Source organism: Haemorhous mexicanus, chromosome 16 (genome assembly GCF_027477595.1).
Source record: "Haemorhous mexicanus isolate bHaeMex1 chromosome 16, bHaeMex1.pri, whole genome shotgun sequence".
Taxonomy (NCBI): Eukaryota; Metazoa; Chordata; class Aves; order Passeriformes; family Fringillidae; genus Haemorhous; species Haemorhous mexicanus.
In genome coordinates, this window is record NC_082356.1 from 3,224,793 (window position 1) to 3,245,655 (window position 20,863).

Genomic DNA, 20,863 nt, shown 5'->3' on the forward strand with positions numbered 1-20,863 from the left:
CCCCCAGTTCTGCACACAGACATTGCTGCTGCAGCTCCATAGAAGGCAACAAAAGTGGGATCTCCAGTGGAAACTCTGCTGGGAGATCCTTTAGCTCATTTAAAGACACTGAGAGCACAGCTCCTCACTGACTCAGTCTGTGGCCACAGTAAAGGTGGAGAGAAACAAAATGAGAAATGGCAGAAACAGTGGCATTTCATTGTGGACAATATTAAAAAACTAAAACAAAGGAATGAAAAGAACAAACCATCAAACCCAAGTACTATCAAAGATGACTTTTATTACAAGTGACTTCCAGAAACTAGCAAGCAGCTTGATGTTTGTGAAACCATCCAGTTATCAATGTCCGCACTGCAGCCTTGAGCTCCTGGTTCCTCAGGCTGTAGATGAGGGGGTTCAGGGCTGGAGGCACCACCGAGTACAGAACTGACAGGGCCAGATCCAGGGATGGGGAGGAGATGGAGGGGGGCTTCAGGTGAGCAAACATGATAGTGCTGAGGAACAGGGAGACCACGGCCAGGTGAGGGAGGCAGGTGGAAAAGGCTTTGTGCCGTCCCTGCTCAGAGAGGATCCTCAGCACGGCCCTGAAGATCTGCATATAGGAGAAAACAATGAACACAAAACAACCAAAAGCTATACAGACAGTGAAAACAGAAACCTTAAGTTCCCTGAGGTAGGATTTGGAGCAGGAGAGCTTGAGGATCTGAGGAATTTCACAGAAGAACTGGCCCAGGGCATTGCCGTGGCACAGGGGCAGGGGAAATGTATTGGCCGTGTGCAGCAGAGCATTGAGAAAGGCACTGGCCCAGGCAGCTGCTGCCATGTGGGCACAAGCTCTGCTGCCCAGGAGGGTCCCGTAGTGCAGGGGTTTGCAGATGGACACGTAGCGGTCGTAGCACATGATGGTCAGGAGGGAAAACTCTGCTGAAATGAAAAAGGCAAACAAAAACACCTGTGCAGCACATCCTGAGTAGGAGATGGTCCTGGTGTTCCAGAGGGAATTGTGCATGGCTTTGGGGACAGTGGTGCAGATGGAGCCCAGGTCAGTGAGGGCCAGGTTGAGCAGGAAGAAGAACATGGGCGTGTGCAGGTGGTGGCCGCAGGCTACGGCGCTGATGATGAGGCCGTTGCCCAGGAGGGCAGCCAGGGAGATGCCCAGCAAGAGGCAGAAGTGCAGGAGCTGCAGCTGCCGTGTGTCTGCCAGTGCCAGCAGGAGGAAGTGACTGATGGAGCTGCTGTTGGACATTTCTTCACTCTGGGCATGGTGGACTGTTGAAAGAAGACATTGACAAAGTGCAACCAATTTCTTTGAGTCAATCCTATGTATTTTATGTGGAATCTCAGCAAAATCACTTCTCTTCCTGTGAGTGAAATTTTGCTAGACTCTTTTTGATTTTGAGTTTGTGCTGCTGAGGCCCTGCCTCATCTTTACCAATTCTCACAGCCTGAACACTGGGGAGGCCTGAGGGAAAACAGATCTCTCTGTGCCCCAATGCAGTTGATGCTAGTCCCAACACAGGAGCCCTTTGAATATTACAATTCCTCTGTTTCATGGTGCCAGCACTTAAACATTTCTTGAAAAATAAAGCAGACATTCTGAACTCTACGGTTTAAAAATAATTTTCTCCAAACCCTTCTCTCTTTCCCTGTGCAGCTGGACAGGAAGGAATACAAAGGGTTGGTCTGGTTCTCTGCTGCCTGGAGTTGAGCCTACTGGGCACTCTCTATCCAAGCCTTGTTCCTGCCAGTGCTGCCAGAGCCCAGCCCAGCCCTGGGGGCTCAGCTCTGCCCTGCAGACCCCTCCCAGCACAGGGCACTGCCCAGGGGCATCTCCCTGGCAGCAGGGCCTTAAAGGCAGGGCAGACAAACAGACATGCTGCAAGCCAAGGTGCTGCTGCTGCTGTCTGTAGGGAGAGGAGGCTGAGGAGGCACTTTCTGAGGGAGATCTGGGGCACATCTGCTAATGCCCAGGGTGACAGTGCAGGAGTCTCAGTGACACAGCCAAAGCTGACAGCCCCTTTCCCTTCCCTTTAGGAGAAAGGTGAGAGCAGCCCTGGCCATGCAGCACCATCTCCACAGCAGAAAGAATCTGCCCTGATGGGGGTCGCTCCTTCCACCTCCAACTTCTCCCCTGCACCATCCATGGGGAGCTGCCAGGCAGGCTGAGAGCTGCCCCTGGCAGGTGGCACATGCCCTGGGCTGGCCAAGAGTCCTGAGGGCTGCAGGACCTGCTCTGCAGGTCAGATCTGGGCAGCCCTGGCTGCAGACCCAGCTTCACCCCCTGCAGCCATCCCTGGCAGCAGGAGCCGTCCTGCCCTGTCCCTCTGACAGTGCCCAGGGCAGCCCTGCTCTGCAGCACATCCTCCCCCAAAGCAGAAACAGCAGCAGAGCCATCCTTACAGTCACATCAGTCCTGTCCTGGGTCAGCTTCAGGAGATCCCTGCAGCCAGAGACTGTGTCAGAAGTGCTGAAGATTTCTCCATGAATGAGCTCAGAATTGTCCTTCCAGCTGCTTTGAGCCTCTGTCTGCTTCACTGCTGACAGGTACTTGCAGGCAGTGCCCTCAGCCCTGCTGGGCTGGGAGAGGAGCTGGTCCTCAGGAGAAATGTCTTTTTGAAGCTCTTCTTGTTTTCCCACGAGCTATCTCTGTGCCAGGAGCCTGGCCCAGCTCAGCAGCACAGACAGAGCACAAGGACTTCAATGACCCTCTCTAATTTTTTGGTGTTGTTTACATAAGACTCAGTCCCTGAGGGAGTCTTCAAAAAACTTCTCAACAACTCAAATTTAAAGTCCAAAGTTTCGTTAAGTTTAATAAGTCCCTCTGAGAAAGTGTCCCCAGGTTCCAGTTAGAGCAGAACACTGGAGGCAGTGATGCCAGCTGGGGACAGACAAGGCAAAGGTGTCTCTGGGGCTGAGCAAAGCTAGATGTGTTTCAGGAATGCAAAGGGCCAAGGCCTGAGCCCCAGCCCCTGGCCAGGCAGATCCTGTCCCTCCCTCCTTGCTCAGGGCTCTTCCCGGGATGGGCACTGGCATGTGGGGATGTGCAGTGCCAAGGGCAGGAGCATGGGGCGGCCCCTGCCAGGCTGCTGAGCAGGGACAAGGAGGCCATGAGGCCCCAGGCCTGCAAGGGTCACTTGTCTCCTGCTCCTGGCTCAGGCCCAGGCCCAGCAGCCATGGCCAAAGTGCTGCCCAAGTTGGCTCTGTCAGGGCCTGGCAGCTGCTGCCCATGCCTGTGCCCTGTGCAGCCCAGGCTGTGCTACGGTGTCCCTGCCCTGCGCCTCTGTCCCTGCAGGCTGTGCTCATCCCCCGGCTGCCCCACCTGGCTGGCCCCTTCCTTTGCTGACAGATCTGCCTCCTGCCTGCCTCTGCCTGCCCACACAAAGCCTTGGGCTGATACCAAAAGGGTTCATTCCATTTTTACCCTGCCTGGGAACTTTGAGCACAGGAACAAGGCATGCAGGGGCTGCTTACCCAGCAAGGATGGTTGGAAGAGAAGAAGAAGACATCTGGCTCAAGGGTGCAGGGATAGAGAAAACAAGCACTGAATCTGGGAACTTGGGGTGGTTTCTTGGTTTGGAAAGACAGGTGCCTGCTAAAGAACGCAGAAGCCTCCCCTGAAATGGAGAATGCAAACCCTCCCCACCCCTCCTAATTACTATGAATTTTAAATTAAGGGGCTCTCTGGGAAAAGCATAGAGGAGCAGGAAATAACCGTTCTTTAATAGGGAAGGAAAAAAAAAAAAGAATAAAAGAAAACAACGCAATACACTAGAACAACACTGACAGAGTCAGAACCCACCCTGACACCCTGTCTGTCAGGGTGTTGGTAGCAGTCCAATTGGAAAAGTGGCTGCAGTTCTCCTGAAGTGTCAGGTGTGGTTCTGTTGGAGCAGGGGGGGTCCTGTAGCAAAAGCGTGTATTCTTCCTCTGCAGTTCTGTGGAAGTAGAAGCAACTGCTGCTCCTCTGGAGAATCCAGTGGGAAGCTGTTCTGGTGTGTCAGAACTTCCAGATTATATATGGGTAGCAATGCTTGGCTCCTCCCTCTGGGCGGAGCATCTTACAATGGGAAGTTATAGCTCTTATCAGCCATGCACTGACATTCAATAGCCTGTTATCAGCACATGTCCTGGGGTGACTGTTACCCCCGTTTGTGTGTGTGTAATTTATGCTGGATATTATGTTCTGTGCCTTTAAGACTGGCAGAGTGAAAGTTTTGTTTTGGGCCTCTTAGCCACCCGGCGGGACATCCAGATAGCACCAGTACATACTGCTGCTTTTTTGCTTTTTGCCCTGCTTTTTGCCTTTGCTCTTGCTTCTGCTTCGCCTCTGCTTTGCTTGCTCTTGCTTTTTCCCCCCTTCTCATTAGTTAATTTAGCTAAACAGTCCAAATTCCTTCCTGGACTGTCTCCCCTTCCTGTTTGGACCTGCCAACCTGCTCCGGACTGGGACCTGGGAAACACCGAGAGAGAGTTTGCATCTTGTGGCTGCAGCAGCTGCCCCAGCGCCAGAGGGACTGATAACAGCGACCACCCCCAGGAGAGACTTTCTGAATTTGTCATCTTTTTCAGAGCAGTGAAAGAGCGGTGTCATCCGGTATTGTTCATTTTGGGTGTTGGGGGTGCAGTGCTTGTCAAATAAACAGGTTCTTTCCACTTCTCTCCGAGGAATTCTTCCTGAACCGGTTGTGGGGAGGGGCCGTGTGGGTTTGCTTTTTGGAGAAGCCCTTTTGGGGATTCTCTCCCAAATTTGCCCTAAACCAGGACAGTGTGTCAGAACCTCCAGATTATACCTGGGTAGCAATGCTTGGCTCCTCCCTCTGGGCGGAGCATCTCACAATGGGATGTTATAGTTCTTATCAGCCTTGCAGTGACATACAATAGCCTGTTATCAGCACATGTCCCCTGCCAAGGGAGGATCGATTATGATCACTCAGGGAGAGAGATAGGAAGAATTCCCCACTTGACACCAGACAACTGCCATACAGATGGTAATAGAATATATCTTGCCTTGCAATCTGGAACAGGTGGGTTTTATGGAAATGAGTAAATTATAATTCACATTTAGTGACTGTATATAAGCAACACACTGGTAGAGTCACGTGTCCATGTAAGGTTAGAAGTTATCCCATGTTGGACCTCAGGCCTGAATAAGTGATGCTTTCTTACACACCAAATTAGTTTTAAGGTGTCTTATTCTGATATTTTGGACATTTGGTGACAGCAGAGGCTCACAGAACCAAGGAGTCAGCTGTGACACTGTGGAACCCCATGGAACCAAAAGTCCATTGTATCAGAGCAAGGCCTCATGGAACCAAAGAGACCATTGCTGACAGTGAGGAAACTCATGGAGCCATGGGGTCATTGTGACACACTATGGGGCTGCATGGAACCAATGGTCCATTGGGACACTGCAGAACCTTCTGGAATCAAGGGGATTGTTTTATGCTATAGAACCTCATGGAACAAAGGATCCATGGTGACACTGCAGTGCTCAGACCATTGGTGACAGTGTGAAAGCTCCTGGAACCAAAAGTCCATTGTGACACAGCAAGGCCTCCTGGAACCAAGGGTCCGTTGTGGCTCTGCAGGGCTTCCCAGAACCAAGCAGACCATTTGGACACTGTGGGGCCTCATGGAACCACCTGGCACTGTGACACAGCGGGGCCACATGGAGCCAAGGGGCCACTGAGACCCTGAGGAACCTCATGGAACCAAAGGTCCATTGTTCCACTGTGGGGCCCCATAGAACCAATGGGATCATGGTGACACCGTGGTGCTCCATGGAACCAAGGGGCCATTCTGGTTCTGCTTTGCCTTGTGGAGCCAAGGGGCCACTAGGACCCTGCAGGGCCTGGTGGAACTAAGGCAGCCTTGTGACACTGCGGGGCCCTTGGAACCAAGGGTCCATTGGGAGATTGCAGAGCCTGATGGAACCATGGAGACCATTATGGCCCTTCAGAACCCATTGGAACCAAGGGGCCATTGTGACACTGCAGGGCCTCGTGTAATCAAGGGGACCCCAGTGACACTGTGGGGCTCCATGGGACAAAGGGGGCATTGTGACACCGTGGAACCAAGGAGACCATTGCGCTGCTATGGGACATCATGGAACCAAGGAGGCCATTGTGACACAGCAAGGCCTCGTGGAACCATGGAGACCATCATGGACCTTCAGAACCCATGGGAACCAAGGGGCCGTTGTTATACTGCAGGGCCTTGTGGAATCAAGGGGACCCCAGTGACACTGTGGGGTTCCATGAGACAGAGGGGCCATTCTGACACCATGGAACCAAGGTGGCCATTGTGACACATGGGGCCTCGTGGAACCAAAGGAGCATTGTGACACATGGGGCCTCGTGGAACCATGGAGACCATTATGACACATGGGGCCTCGTGGAACCAAAGGAGCATTGTGACATTGCAAGTCCTTATGGAACCAAGGGCACCACAGAGACACTGTGGGGCTGTGAGTGACCAAGGAGAGATTCTTATAGTGCAGAATCAATGAGACCATTGTGGCACTCTGGGGCATTATGGAACCACAGGTGACATTGGGACACAGCATAGCTGCATGAAACCATGGAGGCCATTTTCACACTTGGAGACCTTGTGAAACCAAAGGGCCATTGTGGCACTTTGTGTCCCCGTGGAACCAAGGAGTCCATTGTGACACTATGAGGCCCTGTTGGGCCAAAGGGCAATTGTGGCACTGTGTGGCACCAGGGAAACAAGGGACCATTGGGACACTGCAGGGCCCCATGGAACTAAGGATTCATGGATCAATGTGGGACTCATAGAACCAAAGGTCCATTGTGACATTGCAAGGCCTCATGGAACTAAGGGGGGACAATTGTGACACTGTGGGGCCCCATGGAAGCAAGGGGCCAGTGTGACACAGCTGGGCCTCATGCAGCCAAGGGGCCACTGTGATCCTGAGAAGCCCAAAAGAACCAAGTGGCCATTTTGACACTCTGCAGCTGTGAACACCCTGAGAGGCATTCCCTGGGTTAGGGAGACACAAGAAGCTTCCCTCAAAAGCTGTTTGACCCCATTGGCTCCTTCCCCTTGTCCTATGTCCCTCAGCCACTCCCTCCATATTCCCCCCTTGGCCCCCATCTTTGTACTGCCCCAATGGCACTGATCAGCCCCCACCTCTGGAGATACAGGAACCTGGACTCCCCCCAGGAGTCCTGCCTTGTGACCCTGAACATCTCACCGCACGGCTGAGTTAAACATCTGTGGATGCCATGCAAAGGCCCTTTTTGCTTCCCTATCCTGGCCTTTATTAGCAGCTATTTCAGCTGCAACAATGGTCCATTATGGCAGTGTGGACCCAAGGAGACCATGGTGACACTATAGGAAATCATGGATCCAAGGGGCCATTGTGACACTGAAGAACTTCATGGAACCCAGGGTCCATTGTGACACAGCAGGGCCTCATTGGAACAAAGGAACCATTGCTGACAGTACAGAAACTCATGGATCCAAGGGGCCGTGGTGACACAGCAGGGTCACAAGGAACCCAGGAGACCAGTGACATTTAGGGACCTCATGGAACCAGGGTCCATTATGACACTGCAGAAACAAGGAGGCCATTGTTGATGCTGTGGAAGCTCATGGAACCAAGCAGCCATTGTGACACTCCAGGGCCTCGTTGAACCAGGCAGAGCATTGTGACACCACAGAACCTCATGGCACTAAGGGTTTATTGGGACACAGCAGGGCCCATGGAGCCAATTGTCCATTGTGACAATGTGGATCTGAGGAGACCATGGTGACACCATGGAAGTTCATGGAGCCATGGTTCCATTGTGACACAGCAAGGCCTTGAGGAACCAGAGACCATTGTGACATCATGGAACCTCATGAACCAAGGGTCCATTGTCACAGTCCAGCACCAAGGAGACCATTGTGACAAAGTACAGAACCTCACAGGACCAAGATTCCATTGTGATACAGTGGGGCTTCATGGTTCCAAGGAACCACTGTGACACAGCAGGGACAGATGGAACCAATGGTCCATAGAGATACTGCGGGTCCAAGGAGACCATGGTGATGCTGTGGAACCTCGTGCAACCAAGGGGCTGTTGTGACACTGTGGGGTCCCATGGAACCAAATATTCATGGTGACACAGCAGGGCTGCTTGTGACCAATTGTCCATTGTGGCACTGCAGATCCAAGAGACCAGGGTGACACTCTGGCAGTTCATGGAACCAAGGGGCTGTTGTGACACACCAAGGCCCTGTGGAACCAAGGAGAGCATTGTGGCACTGCAGAACCAAGGAGGCCATTTTGACAGTACAGAACCCAAGGGAACCAAGGGTCCATTGTTATACAGCAGGGCCTCATGGAACCAAGGGGCTCCTGTGAAACTGTGGGGCATAATGGAGTCAAGGACACCACTGATACTGAAATCTGCTGGATACAAACTTCTGAACAGAGTTTTGAGTATTTGAAAGCAGGTATTCTTTATTACAGCATGGTGGTCACTTGGGCCATCCTTCCTCCATTCGGGTGCACTGAGCCTCAAATGACCAGAGTTTTTATCTCACACACTCATTATGTATCCATTAGTTATCCCCACTTCATTTAAGTTTCTTTGACATAGTTGCATCCCTTATCACAAATCCTTCCATGGTTCTTTGGGTTTTGTCTGCAACATCCAGTGTCCTTTTTAGGTGGCTGTTCTTTGACCCCCCCTTTTGAGTAAGAGCAGTATTGTTGTTTTGCATAACTTCTGTTTTGTCAGCCTTGCAGAGCTGAGCTGGCATCCTGCTTGCATTTTGTGTGACTTCTGTTTGACAGGGGTACATCCTTATTTAGTTTCTCCAAGGCTGTGCTGTTCTGTTCTGCTGTCCTTGACAAGAGTAAATGTTGTTCTGTTCTCCTGTCCTTGTCTCAATGCTCGCCCCGCATGAGGCGTCTGCAACCCCCCAACCCATGGGCCTGGGGTGGGCAAGTGTTCCTGGGGAACAGGGATGGGACAGCTGGGCTGGACTGACCCAAGGGATGTTCCATTCCATGTCACACCATGATCAGCAATCACCTGAGAGAAGTGGGGGGAGAAGGGGGGTAAGGGAAGTAATTTCTTTTTTGAGATGTTTTTCCTTCAAAACAGCACCTACACATACAGAATCCTCTCCTGCCACAAGGTGGTCAAACATTTTCTGCTGGTAGGAGATTTCCTGTGGATTTGCTTTACTTCTGTTTGTGACCTTTTCTTTTTGTGGTTTGTTTTTTTGGTGGGGGTTTTGTGCTGTTGTGGGTGGGTGTTGCTCTGGGTTTTTTGATTGGATTTTATTTGGGTTTTTTTTTTTTTTTTTTTTTATTGGGTTTGGGTTTTTCCCTATTGAACTGCCTTTCCTCTGTTGCATAAGTTTTTTCTGCCCTTTCTTGTGGCTTGCTTGGCACCTGATAGCAAGACAAATTTGCCAAACCCAGTCATTTTGCCCAATTACGTTTGGCAGTCACCATTAACCAGATGAGTTCAGAGACTCCCTGCAATTTGGCAGCATCCACAAAGGAATTGAAAGTGCATTTCATGCCATTTTAGACATAATAGAAATATTCCACAGTGGTGGTCAAGGGCTGGTCACTGAGGGCTGTCACCAGGGCATGGCTGCCAAGAGGACTCTGTACCATGGATGACATTTGACCCTCATTGTTCAGCCAAATTCCCACCCACCCCATGTTCCACTCCTCCAGCCCAGCTCTCTCCAGTCTGGCTCTGAGGAGAGCACAGCAGACCCTGTCCCTGGCCTGGCTGAAGTCTGGGCACACAACATCCCCTTCTTTTCCCTCCCACGGGGGTTCTGCAGTCCCTGCCCTGTCCTGCCAGTGCCTGGAATGGCTGCAGGAGGATTTGCCACATCCCCTTCCCTGCTGAGCCTGACCAGGCTGTGGCTCTCCCAGTCCCCCTCCCTGCCCTGTTTGCAGACTGGTTCCATGTCTGCCCTTCCCAAGGGCCCAGGACCCTCTGGCATGGCTCTGGCCTTTCCAAGGGGTCTGAGAGAGGTCCCACAAGGACACTGCCCAGCCTTCTCAACATTGCTGACACCAGAGGCCTTTTCCATATCTCTCAGTTCCAGGTCAGTGCCCAGAACACAGCACAGCCCTGTCCAGGTTCTTAGGGTGGTTCAGAAGGGAGGCAGCTCTGATTTCTCCCCACAGACTCCCACTCCAGTGGTGTCTCTGTGCAGTCCTGGGCTGCCCTGATGTCCTGGTTTAGGTCAAATTTAGGGAGGAAACCTCCAAAGGGGTCCCTCTAGAAAACAAATTCAAGCAGCCCCTCCCCCCACTTGTTGAGGAGACAAAAATCTCCTTCGAGAAAAGTGGAAAAAACTGTTTATTTAACAAGCAAAGTACTCACAAACATGAAAAAAAATGAATAATATTAAACAAATGAAACCTCTCGCTGTTCTGAAGAGATGGCAAACTCAGAAAGTCATTCTGGGGTTCACAGAGCCCTTCCCTGGGCTGTGGTTTGGCTCCCTCAGTCTCTGTCAGTCCCTCTGGCACTGGAATGCCGTGTCCCAGGCCCTGGTGGGCCACAGGCCTGAGCTCCCAGGGTTCTTCTGGGTTTTTGGTCCAGACCATGGCTGAACAGTTCCAAGGAAAGGAAAAACCACAGTCCAGAGACTTCCTCTGCCTCAGCCAGCTAAAATAAACTAACTAAAAGCAAAGGAGAGCTCTCTCCTGCTTGCTGCCTGTGCTGCAGATCAACACAGAGAGAGAGAAAGAATTCCAGGGCAGGGAAAATGAAGCTTCTGCACACACAAACTGCACACTGTGACTTCCCTGCCTTTGTTCTTGGGACCAGTCTTAAAGGTGCAGAATTTATTTCTGGGCTAAACAGACGCATGGGGATACAATTCAGCATCATAAAGCCACCCCAGGACACCTGAGCACTTTCTCTGGAGCCTCCCTGCCCTGGATATTTCTCTCTATGCAATCCTCACCACAACCCAGCAAAGAATTCAGGTGTTTTCCCAGAGGACATTACTCTCAGAGTGAAGTGGCCTCAAGGCACTGTTTGTGCCACTGGAATTGTGCCACCCCCGGGTGCTGCTGATGGTGTCTGTGCTCATTGGGGTTCATCTCCCCACACACACACGATGCACTGCTGAAATCTCCTCAGTACAGAGCAGACATGGCCAGCTGGCCTGGTCACTTGGTGTCCCTCCGTGCAGGGACAAACAACCTCCTGCAGGTGGGGAGAGGCCAGTGCTGGCAATGGTGGTTGCAGGGGCTGGTGTGGGACAATTGCCCTGGGGCACCTTCCCAGGCTGTCCCCAGAACAAAGACACAGCCCAGGCCCTGCTCTGCTGCTCCCTCAGGTCCATGCCAGGAGCTCTGGCTGTGCCAGGACACTGCTGTCAGCCCCCCCTGCACACTCCACTCTGCCCCAGGCACTGGGCTTTGCTGTGCCAGGGCATTCCTGGGGCACACTGCTGACAGCAGCTCTGGAGGAGAGCAAAGCCTCCCTGCCCTGCCTCAGGAGATGCCCTTGGCTGATGGAGCTGCTGTGCTGGAGCCCAGCTGTGTCCCAGCAGTGCCCATGGCCTGTCCCTGCCTGTGGCCACAGCAGGGACACGCAGCAGGACAGTGACCAAGCTGCCAGAGCACTCTGGCCTTACAGCCACAGCAGGGATGGGAAGGAGAGGCTGGAGTTGGGCAGGGCAGATGTGGGAAGAGCCAGGGCCATTGTCCCTGTCTGTGCTGCTGTGCTGGGAGTCTCTTCCCTCCACCTCTGCTCACAGGCACTGCCCCTGCAGGGACAGGGAAGGGCTCAGGAAGAATCCTGGACACACAGGTCAGGGTAACCACTTGTTTTTATTTAAATGCCAAGGGAAAAAGCCTCTTGCAAGTCTTTGTATTTCAAAAGAAAGGTGGATATTAATGTAGAAATGCTAAGAGAAATACTACAGCATTTTGTAAAAAACACAACAATGGACTTCTCTTGTGGAATTGCAAGGCCCCATGGAATCATGGAGACCATGGTGACACTGTGTGGCCCCATGGAACCAAAGGGCCACTGTGACCCTGCAGGGCCTCATGGAAGCACGGGGCCATTGTGACACTGCAGAAGCAAGGAGAACATTGTGACGCTGCAGGGCCTTGTGGAACCAAGGGGATATGGATCAGATCTGGCTGGTTTGGCCTCCCAGAGCCCACCTGACAGGTCCAGCTGATCCTGGCATGCTGATGGCTGCCTCTCATCAGCCCCTGGAGCACTGGGGCTCTGTGCTTTCCCTCCTATGGAAAAAGAACTATCCATCTTTTCATTTGCGCACGGCCAAATTTGATACTCCCCCTGAAAAATTCCCTATATGCAAGGGTTTCTCCCAGACAAAAGCTGCCAGGACAGAGAGCTCCGGCTGGCCTTGGCCTCTGGTGGGTCACCTCTTATCTCAGGGCAGTCCTGAGGAAAGTATTTGCACAGGTTTGACTACTGGAACATCAATGAGTCTCTCATCCTCTGAAAAACTCAGATGCTCTTCTGATCATATGTGTCTTTTTTCCTCATTGTGTATTATGCTTGAAATAATATTTTCAGCTACATAGCATTATTTTTCTCACTCTACCAGAGTTATCTGACACAAAACACCTTGTCTACATATGGATCCAGGTCACCTGTATGAGCAAAAACAAGAAAGAATGCAGCAGGAATGATTTGTCTCTGCTCCCATCTGTCCCATCTCCGCTGGAGCTGGAGGTGCAGCCCCAGCACTTGGCAGGGCTCAAGGGCTCACAGGCTCAGCTCCCACACAGAGAACTTGCAGACCCTGGGCTGCCCTTCTTGGCCCCTGCACGCTCAGCCAGGCTGAGATGGACACTGATGGTTTCTGGGCCAGGCTCTCTGAGCCCAGCCCAGCTCCCTGCAAGCTCTCCCAGCTGCCCTGAGCTCTGGGCAGCACCAAGGGCCTCTCCCCAGCCTGGCCCAGCCGGCTCTGGCCCCACAGCTCTGCTCAGGCCAGGCTGCTCTGGGCACTGCCCCACGGCCTCAGCCCCTGGCAAGGGCACAGCAGCAGCTGCAGCTCCCACAGGACTCAGCCCCACCATGGGGGAAAGTGCCTGGCCAAGGGAAAGGAGGCTCCCTGGGTGCCCTGCTCTCCTCTGCAGGAGATCCTGAGAGCTCTGCAGCCCCTGCTGCCATCCCATCTGCCCAGGGCAGCACAAGAGCCCTGGCCTTGGGGCCCTCCAGAGCTGCTCCTGCTCCAGGCCCAGGGCCCATCCCAAAGCTGGGGCAGCCACAAAGCTGTGCCCATTTCTGTTCATTGCTGCTCTGATGAGGATAGATCTCAGGACCTTGGAGGTTGCTGATGAATTTTAGTTTTCCAGAGGCCTGTTCTTCCTTGAGCTCTTCACTTGAGAAATTCAGTGCGAAAGGCTCATTCCCATTTGTTCAAAACACCCAAAGAAGACAAGCCCATGGGAAGAATTCAAGTCTTCAATTCTTCTGTGGTTAATTAGAAAGATTTCAGAAATGTATGCAAATGAACATATTATATTGAAAACAATAAAGAGAGAATTATTTTGTGCTGTTTAGTTCAGGTTAGTTTTCTTTTTTTATATAGCTATCAGCAATCCCCAGTTGATATTGACCCCTTGCCCCTCCTAATGCATTCTGAACAGATATGAAAATCAAGCCCCTTCATGGCTGACAATCAATCAGACTTTGTCCCTACCCCCACCCTACCATTTCCCCCATCCAACCCCTGGAACTCCTATGGATCAGGAATGGTGTGGCCAGCAGGAGCAGGGCAGTGATTCTTTCCCTGTGCTCAGCACTGGTGAGGCCACACCTCGAGTGCTGTGTCCAGTTCTGGACCCCCAATTTAGGAAGGCCATGGAGGGGCTGGAGCGTGTCCAGAGAAGGGCAACAAGGCTGGGGAGGGATCTAGAATACAAGTCTTGTGAGAAGCAGCTGAGGGAGTGGGGTTGTTTGTCCTGGAGAAGAGGAGGCTCAGGGGAGACCTCATCACTCTCTACAACTCCCTGACAGGAGGGTGCAGCCAGGGGGGGTTGGGCTCTTCTCCCAGGGAACAGTGACAGGACAAGAGGACACAGCATTAAGCTGCACCAGGGGAGGTTTAGGCTGGACATTAGGAACAGGTTCTTCACAGAAAGGGTGACTGGGCATTGGAATGGGCTGCCCAGGGAGGTGGTGGAGTCACTGTCCCTGGAGGTGTTTAAGCAAAGACTGGATGTGGCACTCGGTGCCATGGTTGGGGTGACAAGAAGTTGTTGGGGCACAGGTTGGACGTGGTGATTTCCAAGGTTTTTTTCCAACCTGGTTAATTCTGTGATTCTGTGATGATTGTAACAGTGCAGGGCCCTGGGGAAGCAAGGGGCCATTGTGACAATGTGTGACCTTGTGGAACCATGGAGGCCATTGTGACACTGCAGGACCTCGTGTAATGATGGAGCCATTGTGACACTGCAGGGCCCCATGCAACCAAGGGGCCAGTGTTGCTCTGCAGGAACTCATGGAATGAAGGAATCATGTTTGACACCGTGGTGGCCCTTGGGACCAAGAGGCCCCTGTGACACCTGGAACCAAGGAGAGCATTGCTGCAGTGTGAGACCTCAAGGAACCAAGGATCCATTGTGACACTAAAGGGCCTTGGGGGACCACGGCGCCATTGTGACACTGCGGGGCTCAAGGATGCAAGTAACTTTTTATCCCTAATGGGTCCCATGGAAGAAAGGGGCCTTGGTGACACTCAAGAGCCTCGTGGAACCATGGTGACCAAGTTGGCTATGAGTTTGGATCTCCTGGAGGGTAGAAGGGCATTGCAGAGGGACCTGGACAGGCTGGATCGAGGGACCAAATCCAACAAGGTGAGGTTGAACAAGACAAAGTGCTGGGTCCTGCACTTTGGCCAAAAACAACCCCTGTGGTGGTACAGACTGGGGACAGAGTGGATGGACAGCAGCCAGGCAGAAAGGGACCTGGGGATGGATCAGCCCCTGCTCTGCTGCTCCTTCCTCTATCCCCAGGGCCCTGGCAGAGCACCAGCCATGCTGTTTGCCCCCAGCCTGCCCACGGCCACCCTGGGGCTGCTCACGGGGCTTTTCTGTGCTGAGCATTGGCCTGGGCGTTTTCTTGAGAGAGCCTGGGCAAGGAGCCTGGAGCCCCCAGGGCCTGGTCTGAGGTGTCAGCGCTGCCCCAGCAGTGCCCATGGCCTGCCCCTGCTGCAGCCCTGGCACTGCCACCCCCAGGGCTGTGCCCGGCCCCGAGAGCACTCAGGCCCTACAGCAACACCAGGGCCACCAGGGCAGCGGGGCAGGGCCACGGGAGCAGCACTGGCAACAGCAAGGGCTGCTGCTGCTGGGCACAGCTGCTGGGCCAGCACTGATCTGCCCCCAGCTCTGCACACAGACATTGCTGCTGCAGCTCCAGAGAAGGCAACAAAAGGGCATCTCTGGTGAAAACTTGGCTGGGAGTTTTTTTGGTTCCTTTAAAGCCCCCAAGAGCACAGCTCCTCATTGTCATAGTTTGGGGCCACAGTGAAGGTGGAGAAATACAAAATGAAAAATGGTACAATTACAATTGTTTGTGGACAATAATAAAAAATCAAAATAGAAGAATGAAAAAAATAAACCAACCACCAAAGCCAAGAAGATTGATCAAAGATGACTTTTATTATATGTATTTTGCAGAAATTGGCCAGAAGATTAATGATTCTGAAATTGTCCACTCATCAGTCTCCACACTGCAGCCTTGAGCTCCTGGTTCCTCAGGCTGTAGATGAGGGGGTTCAGGGCTGGAGGCACCACCGAGTACAGAACTGACACTGCCAGATCCAGGGATGGGGAGGAGATGGAGGAGGGCTTCAGATAGGAAAAAAAGCCAGTACTGGCAGACAGAGAGACCACGGCCAGGTGAGGGAGGCAGGTGGAAAAGGCTTTGTGCCATCCCTGTTCAGAGAGGATCCTCAGCACAGTCCTGAAGATCTGCACATAGGAGAAAACAATGAACACAAAACAGCCAAATGCTAAAGAGGCACAATTTACAATGAGCCCAAGTTCCCTGAGGTAGGATTTGGAGCAGGAGAGCTTGAGGATGTGTGGGATTTCACAGAAGAACTGGCCCAGGGCATTGCCGTGGCACAGGGGCAGGGGAAATGTATTGGCCGTGTGCAGCAGAGCATTGAGAAAGGCACTGGCCCAGGCAGCTGCTGCCGTGTGGGCACAAGCTCTGCTGCCCAGGAGGGTCCCGTAGTGCAGGGGTTTGCAGATGGACACGTAGCGGTCGTAGCACATGATGGTCAGGAGGGAAAACTCTGTTGCAGAGAAAAAGAGAAACAAAAACACCTGTGCAGCACATCCTGAGTAGGAGATGGTCCTGGTGTCCCAGAGGGAATTGTGCATGGCTTTGGGGACAGTGGTGCAGATGGAGCCCAGGTTGCTGAGGGCCAGGTTGAGCAGGAAGAAGAACATGGGCGTGTGCAGGTGGTGGCCGCAGGCTACGGCGCTGATGATGAGGCCGTTGCCCAGGAGGGCAGCCAGGGAGATGCCCAGCAAGAGGCAGAAGTGCAGGAGCTGCAGCTGCCGCGGGTCTGCCAGTGCCAGCAGGAGGAAGTGGCTGATGGAGCTGCTGTTGGACATTTGCTGTCTCTGGCCATGGGGAGCTGTTCAAGGAGAAGACAGTGACAAGTCAGGGCAGACTTTCCTGAGCAATGTCCAAGCCCTTTCTCCCAGCCCTGTCCCTGCCTGTCTGTTCTACCCAATTTTCCTTTTCTCAGAGCCCTTCCCTTCAGCCCTGTGCCGGGAGCTCTGCTGGGATCTGGCCCTGCTGCTGTGACGAGCAGGGGCTCTGTCCATGGACACCGAGGGGTCAGCTCTGCTCTGCAGCAGTGGGGTCATGGGAATGGGGACAGGGGTCAGTCCTGGGGTTGGATTCCATCAGCCCAAACTGCTCCTGAGGCTGAGTGTGGGAATCCACAAAATCAGAGGGTTTTGGGAAAGCTGCAAAAGGCAGGCCTCAGAGACAGCAGAACTGTGATTAGAGCTGAGCAGTAGCCATGAGATAGGGCAGCAGAAAAATTATTTTAAAAGTAGAAAAGCAAGGACGAGTAGAACAATGGTCTGTGTATTAACGCTTGTCTAGGATAACTTCCTAAGCTGCAGAAAAGTTTATCTAGCAAGATATTAGGAAGTTTGAAGCTTAATAATGGAGCTCTGTGCATTGTGTTTTAAGGCTTACAAGCAGGCATTGTATTAGAAATAAGCAAGTATTGTTTTAACTAAAGGTACGTGTGCTTCTAGTGGTTGGATGGAACCACTGTCAATATGCCTCTGCTTTGTGTGATTGGTCAAAAAAGTTATAAAGTAATTTGTAACTATAAGTTCTTTGTCTGCTGCCTGGGATGTGAGCTGCTGGCATCTTCCCATTGTCATAACCATGTAATGAGGCTGATGCTGAAAACTAAAACAGCTCAAGGCACGTTCCACAGCAGTCCCGTCCCGTTCGTGCTCTGTACATAGCCCCCGGCCGGCGATAGCTGAGGAGCTTGGCAGCACCTCCTGTCCCAGGGCTAAGGAGCCATGATGGCCAAAGGCAGTTTGAGAGGGTTTCCTGCTGTGCCCAGGGACAGCAGAGAAAAATGTGCAATGCAAGAGTCTTGGCTGTAGTGAAGGGTGAGGGGAGCTGCTCTGTCGCTTCATCTGTCCCCAGCTGCCTTTTCTGAGATGGAGGGCAGTCCCTGTGTACCCCTGGAAATCAGCCTGACACAGCTGAGAGCAGAGGGACCCAGAGCAGAGCAAAGTGGCTCAGCCTTTCTCTGGCCAAGGACTGTCCCCCAGTGTCCCCTGGAGGCAGCTGACAGCTTGGATGACATCCCGAGGACACACCAAAGGCTCCTGTCCAGGGCACTCCTTGAGGAGAGTGGGCCCATTGCCAGCCCCAGGCTGCCCTGCCCAGAGCTCCCCGGGCACAGGGAGCTGGGACACCCCATTGCTGTGCTCAGCCTGCACAGGAGGAGCCCAAGGGCTGGGCCTGACCCTGCAGCTGGAACTGCCATTCCAGAGAGCCCCTCAGCACTGCCAGGAGCACCTGGGCAAGGCAAGGAGAGGGAGAGAGCCGGGCCTGAGGAAAAGCCTTTCCCTGCCCAGCCCTGCCCAGCCCCTGCCAGGCAGCAGCAGGGCAGGACAGTGGCCCTCAGGCCCTGGTCAGCAGGGAATGGGCACATGGCCAGAGAGATGCCCTTCATCTCTGGAGCTGCTCTGCTTGCCCAGGAGGGACTGAGGGCCCTGAGCCCCCGGGCTGAGGGCTGTGCTGGCTGGGAGGGGACACAAGAGCTGTGCTGCTCAGGGCAGTGTCTGCCCTGCAGGGCAGGGCCAGCAGGTGCCACATCTGCCCTGCAGCAGGGCTTCCCTCAGCACTGCCTCCCTCCCTCCCTGCCCACGGCTCTGTTGCTGGAGCTGTCCCAGCCCGAGCTGCTCCTGTGGCCCCGGGCCCTTCCCTGCCAGAGCTGCCAGAGCCCAGCCCAGCCCCTGGGCCAGCCCTGCCCTGCAGCTGCTCGGGGCTGCAGGGATGAAAGAACAGCTCCCCCAGCCTGGGCACCATGGAAAGGTGATGCTGGATGGATCTGGAGGCTGGGCAGGTGCAGGCACTTGCTGAGGTCCCCAGGAATCCTCAGTGTGGTGGTTTAAGAGCCTCAGCCCCTGCTCTGCCCTGCACAGCTGAGTTTTCATTGCCACCAAGCTGAGCCAGGGAAAAGTGCGGGCACAGATTCAGGAGAGCAGACAGGGAAGCAGGAAAATACAGCCCTGATTGAGCTCCTGAAAAGTCCCCTCAGAAATGAGCTGGGTATGAGCTGGAGCTCTGAGCAGCCCTGGCCCACACAGCACCCTCTCCACAGCAGCAGGACCTGCCCTGGCAGGAGTCACTCCTTGCACCCACAGCTGCCCTGCACCATCCATGGGGAGCTGCCAGGCAGGCTGAGAGCTGCCCCTGGCAGGTGGCACATGCCCTGGGCTGGCCAAGAGCCCTGAGGGCTGCAGGACCTGCTCTGCAGGACAGCCCTGGGCAGCCCTGGCTGCAGCCCCAGCTTCACCCCCTGCAGCCATCCCTGGCAGCAGGAGCCATCCTGCCCTGTCCCTCTGACAGTGCCCAGGGCAGCCCTGCTCTGCAGCACATCCTCCCCCAAAGCAGAAACAGCAGCAGAGCCATCCTTACAGTCACATCAGTCCTGTCCTGGGTCAGCTTCAGGAGATCCCTGCAGCCAGAGACTGACTGTGTCAGAAATGGTGAAGATGTCTCCAAGAATGAGCTCAGAATTGTCCTTCCAGCTGCTTTGAGCCTCTGTCTGCTTCACTGCTCTCAGGTACCTGCAGGCAGTGCCCTCAGCCCTGCTGGGCTGGGAGAGGAGCTGCTCCTCAGGAGCAATGTCTTTTTGAAGCTCTTCTTGGTTTCCAAGACCTTCTTCTGTGCCAGGAGCCTGGCCCAGCTCAGCAGCACAGACACAGCACAAGGACTTCAATCCCTCTCAGGGATTTGGTGTTGTTTACATCAGACTCAGTCCCTGAGAGTGTCTTCAAAAAACTTCACAAGAATTCAAAGTTAAATTTAAACTCCGAAGTTTCTTGAAGTTTTCATGCACCACACTGAAGGACATGACTGAGAAAGTGTCCCCAGGTTCCAGTTAGATCAGAACACTGGAGGCAGTGATTACAGCTGGGGACAAACAAGGCAAAGGTGTCTCTGGGGCTGAGCAAAGCTGGATGTGTTCCAGGAATGCAAAGGGCCAAGGCCTGAGCCCCAGCCCCTGGCCAGGCAGATCCTGTCCCTCCCTCCTTGCTCAGGGCTCTTCCCGGGATGGGCACTGGCATGTGGGGATGTGCAGTGCCAAGGGCAGGAGCATGGGGCGGCCCCTGCCAGGCTGCTGAGCAGGGACAAGGAGGCCATGAGGCCCCAGGCCTGCAAGGGTCACTTGTCTCCTGCTCCTGGCTCAGGCCCAGGCCCAGCAGCCATGGCCAAAGTGCTGCCCAAGTTGGCTCTGTCAGGGCCTGGCAGCTGCTGCCCATGCCTGTGCCCTGTGCAGCCCAGGCTGTGCTACGGTGTCCCTGCCCTGCGCCTCTGTCCCTGCAGGCTGTGCTCATCCCCCGGCTGCCCCACCTGGCTGGCCCCTTCCTTTGCTGACAGCTCTGCCTCCTGCCTGCCTCTGCCTGCCCACACAAAGCCTTGGGCTGACCAAGACTCCTTCTGGGGAATGTGTTGCTCCACAGCCCTGCCCTGGCAGGGAAATTCCTTGCTCTTTTTTCCCAATCTGGGCTTCCCAAGCTGCCCTTTGCATTAACTCTTTCTTTCTCTGGCTGTACTCTACGATGTCAAAAGGATCCACCATCTCTGAATCCACCCTTCAGTCCCTCCCAGGGCTCTCCCCTTCTGTCCTCGGTCTGCACCCCACTGAGCACAGAGCTCCTCTGTCCCTATACAGTGCTCATGTGCTTGAGGACATGGGCGCCTGGACAAGAAGGACGGTTCTTTTCTACAGGAAGGAAACCACAGAGCCCCAGGGTTTTGAAGGCAGATGAGAGGCAGGCACTGGAGGCCAAGGTAAGCCAGACCTGTCTGTCCTTGCAGCTTTTGTCTGAAAGCAACCCTTGGATATTTGGGGAGTTTTGGAGGTGCAATTCCATTTCAGCCATATGTAGCAGTGTATTTCTATAGCCATGGGTGCCTGGACCAGAATGACAGCTCTTCTGCACAGGAAGGTAAGGGCAGAGCCCCAGTGTTTCACAGGCAGATGAGAGCTGATCTTCAGGAATCCAAGGGAACCTAGACAGTCCTGGCAGCTTTTATCTGGGGGCTCTCTTGGATATAAGGAATTTTGGAGGCAGATTCCCAGTTTT

At 53.7% G+C, this 20,863-nt stretch overlaps 2 protein-coding genes across 2 annotated transcripts; both read right to left on the reverse strand.

Moving 5' to 3' along the window:
* Positions 1-260: 260 nt before the first annotated feature.
* On the reverse strand, positions 261-3,972 carry LOC132335037 (olfactory receptor 14J1-like). Its single transcript, XM_059861161.1, has 2 exons — positions 3,800-3,972; positions 261-1,269 (listed from the first exon to the last, which is right to left on the reverse strand). Exon 2 carries the CDS (start codon positions 1,244-1,246, stop codon positions 302-304), a length of 945 nt encoding a protein of 314 aa, XP_059717144.1. The 5' UTR covers positions 1,247-1,269; positions 3,800-3,972; the 3' UTR covers positions 261-301.
* An 11,658-nt stretch (positions 3,973-15,630) lies between these two features.
* Positions 15,631-19,315, reverse strand: LOC132334936 (olfactory receptor 14A16-like). Its single transcript, XM_059861061.1, has 2 exons — positions 19,188-19,315; positions 15,631-16,638 (listed from the first exon to the last, which is right to left on the reverse strand). Exon 2 carries the CDS (start codon positions 16,613-16,615, stop codon positions 15,683-15,685), a length of 933 nt encoding a protein of 310 aa, XP_059717044.1. The 5' UTR covers positions 16,616-16,638; positions 19,188-19,315; the 3' UTR covers positions 15,631-15,682.
* Positions 19,316-20,863: the final 1,548 nt, after the last annotated feature.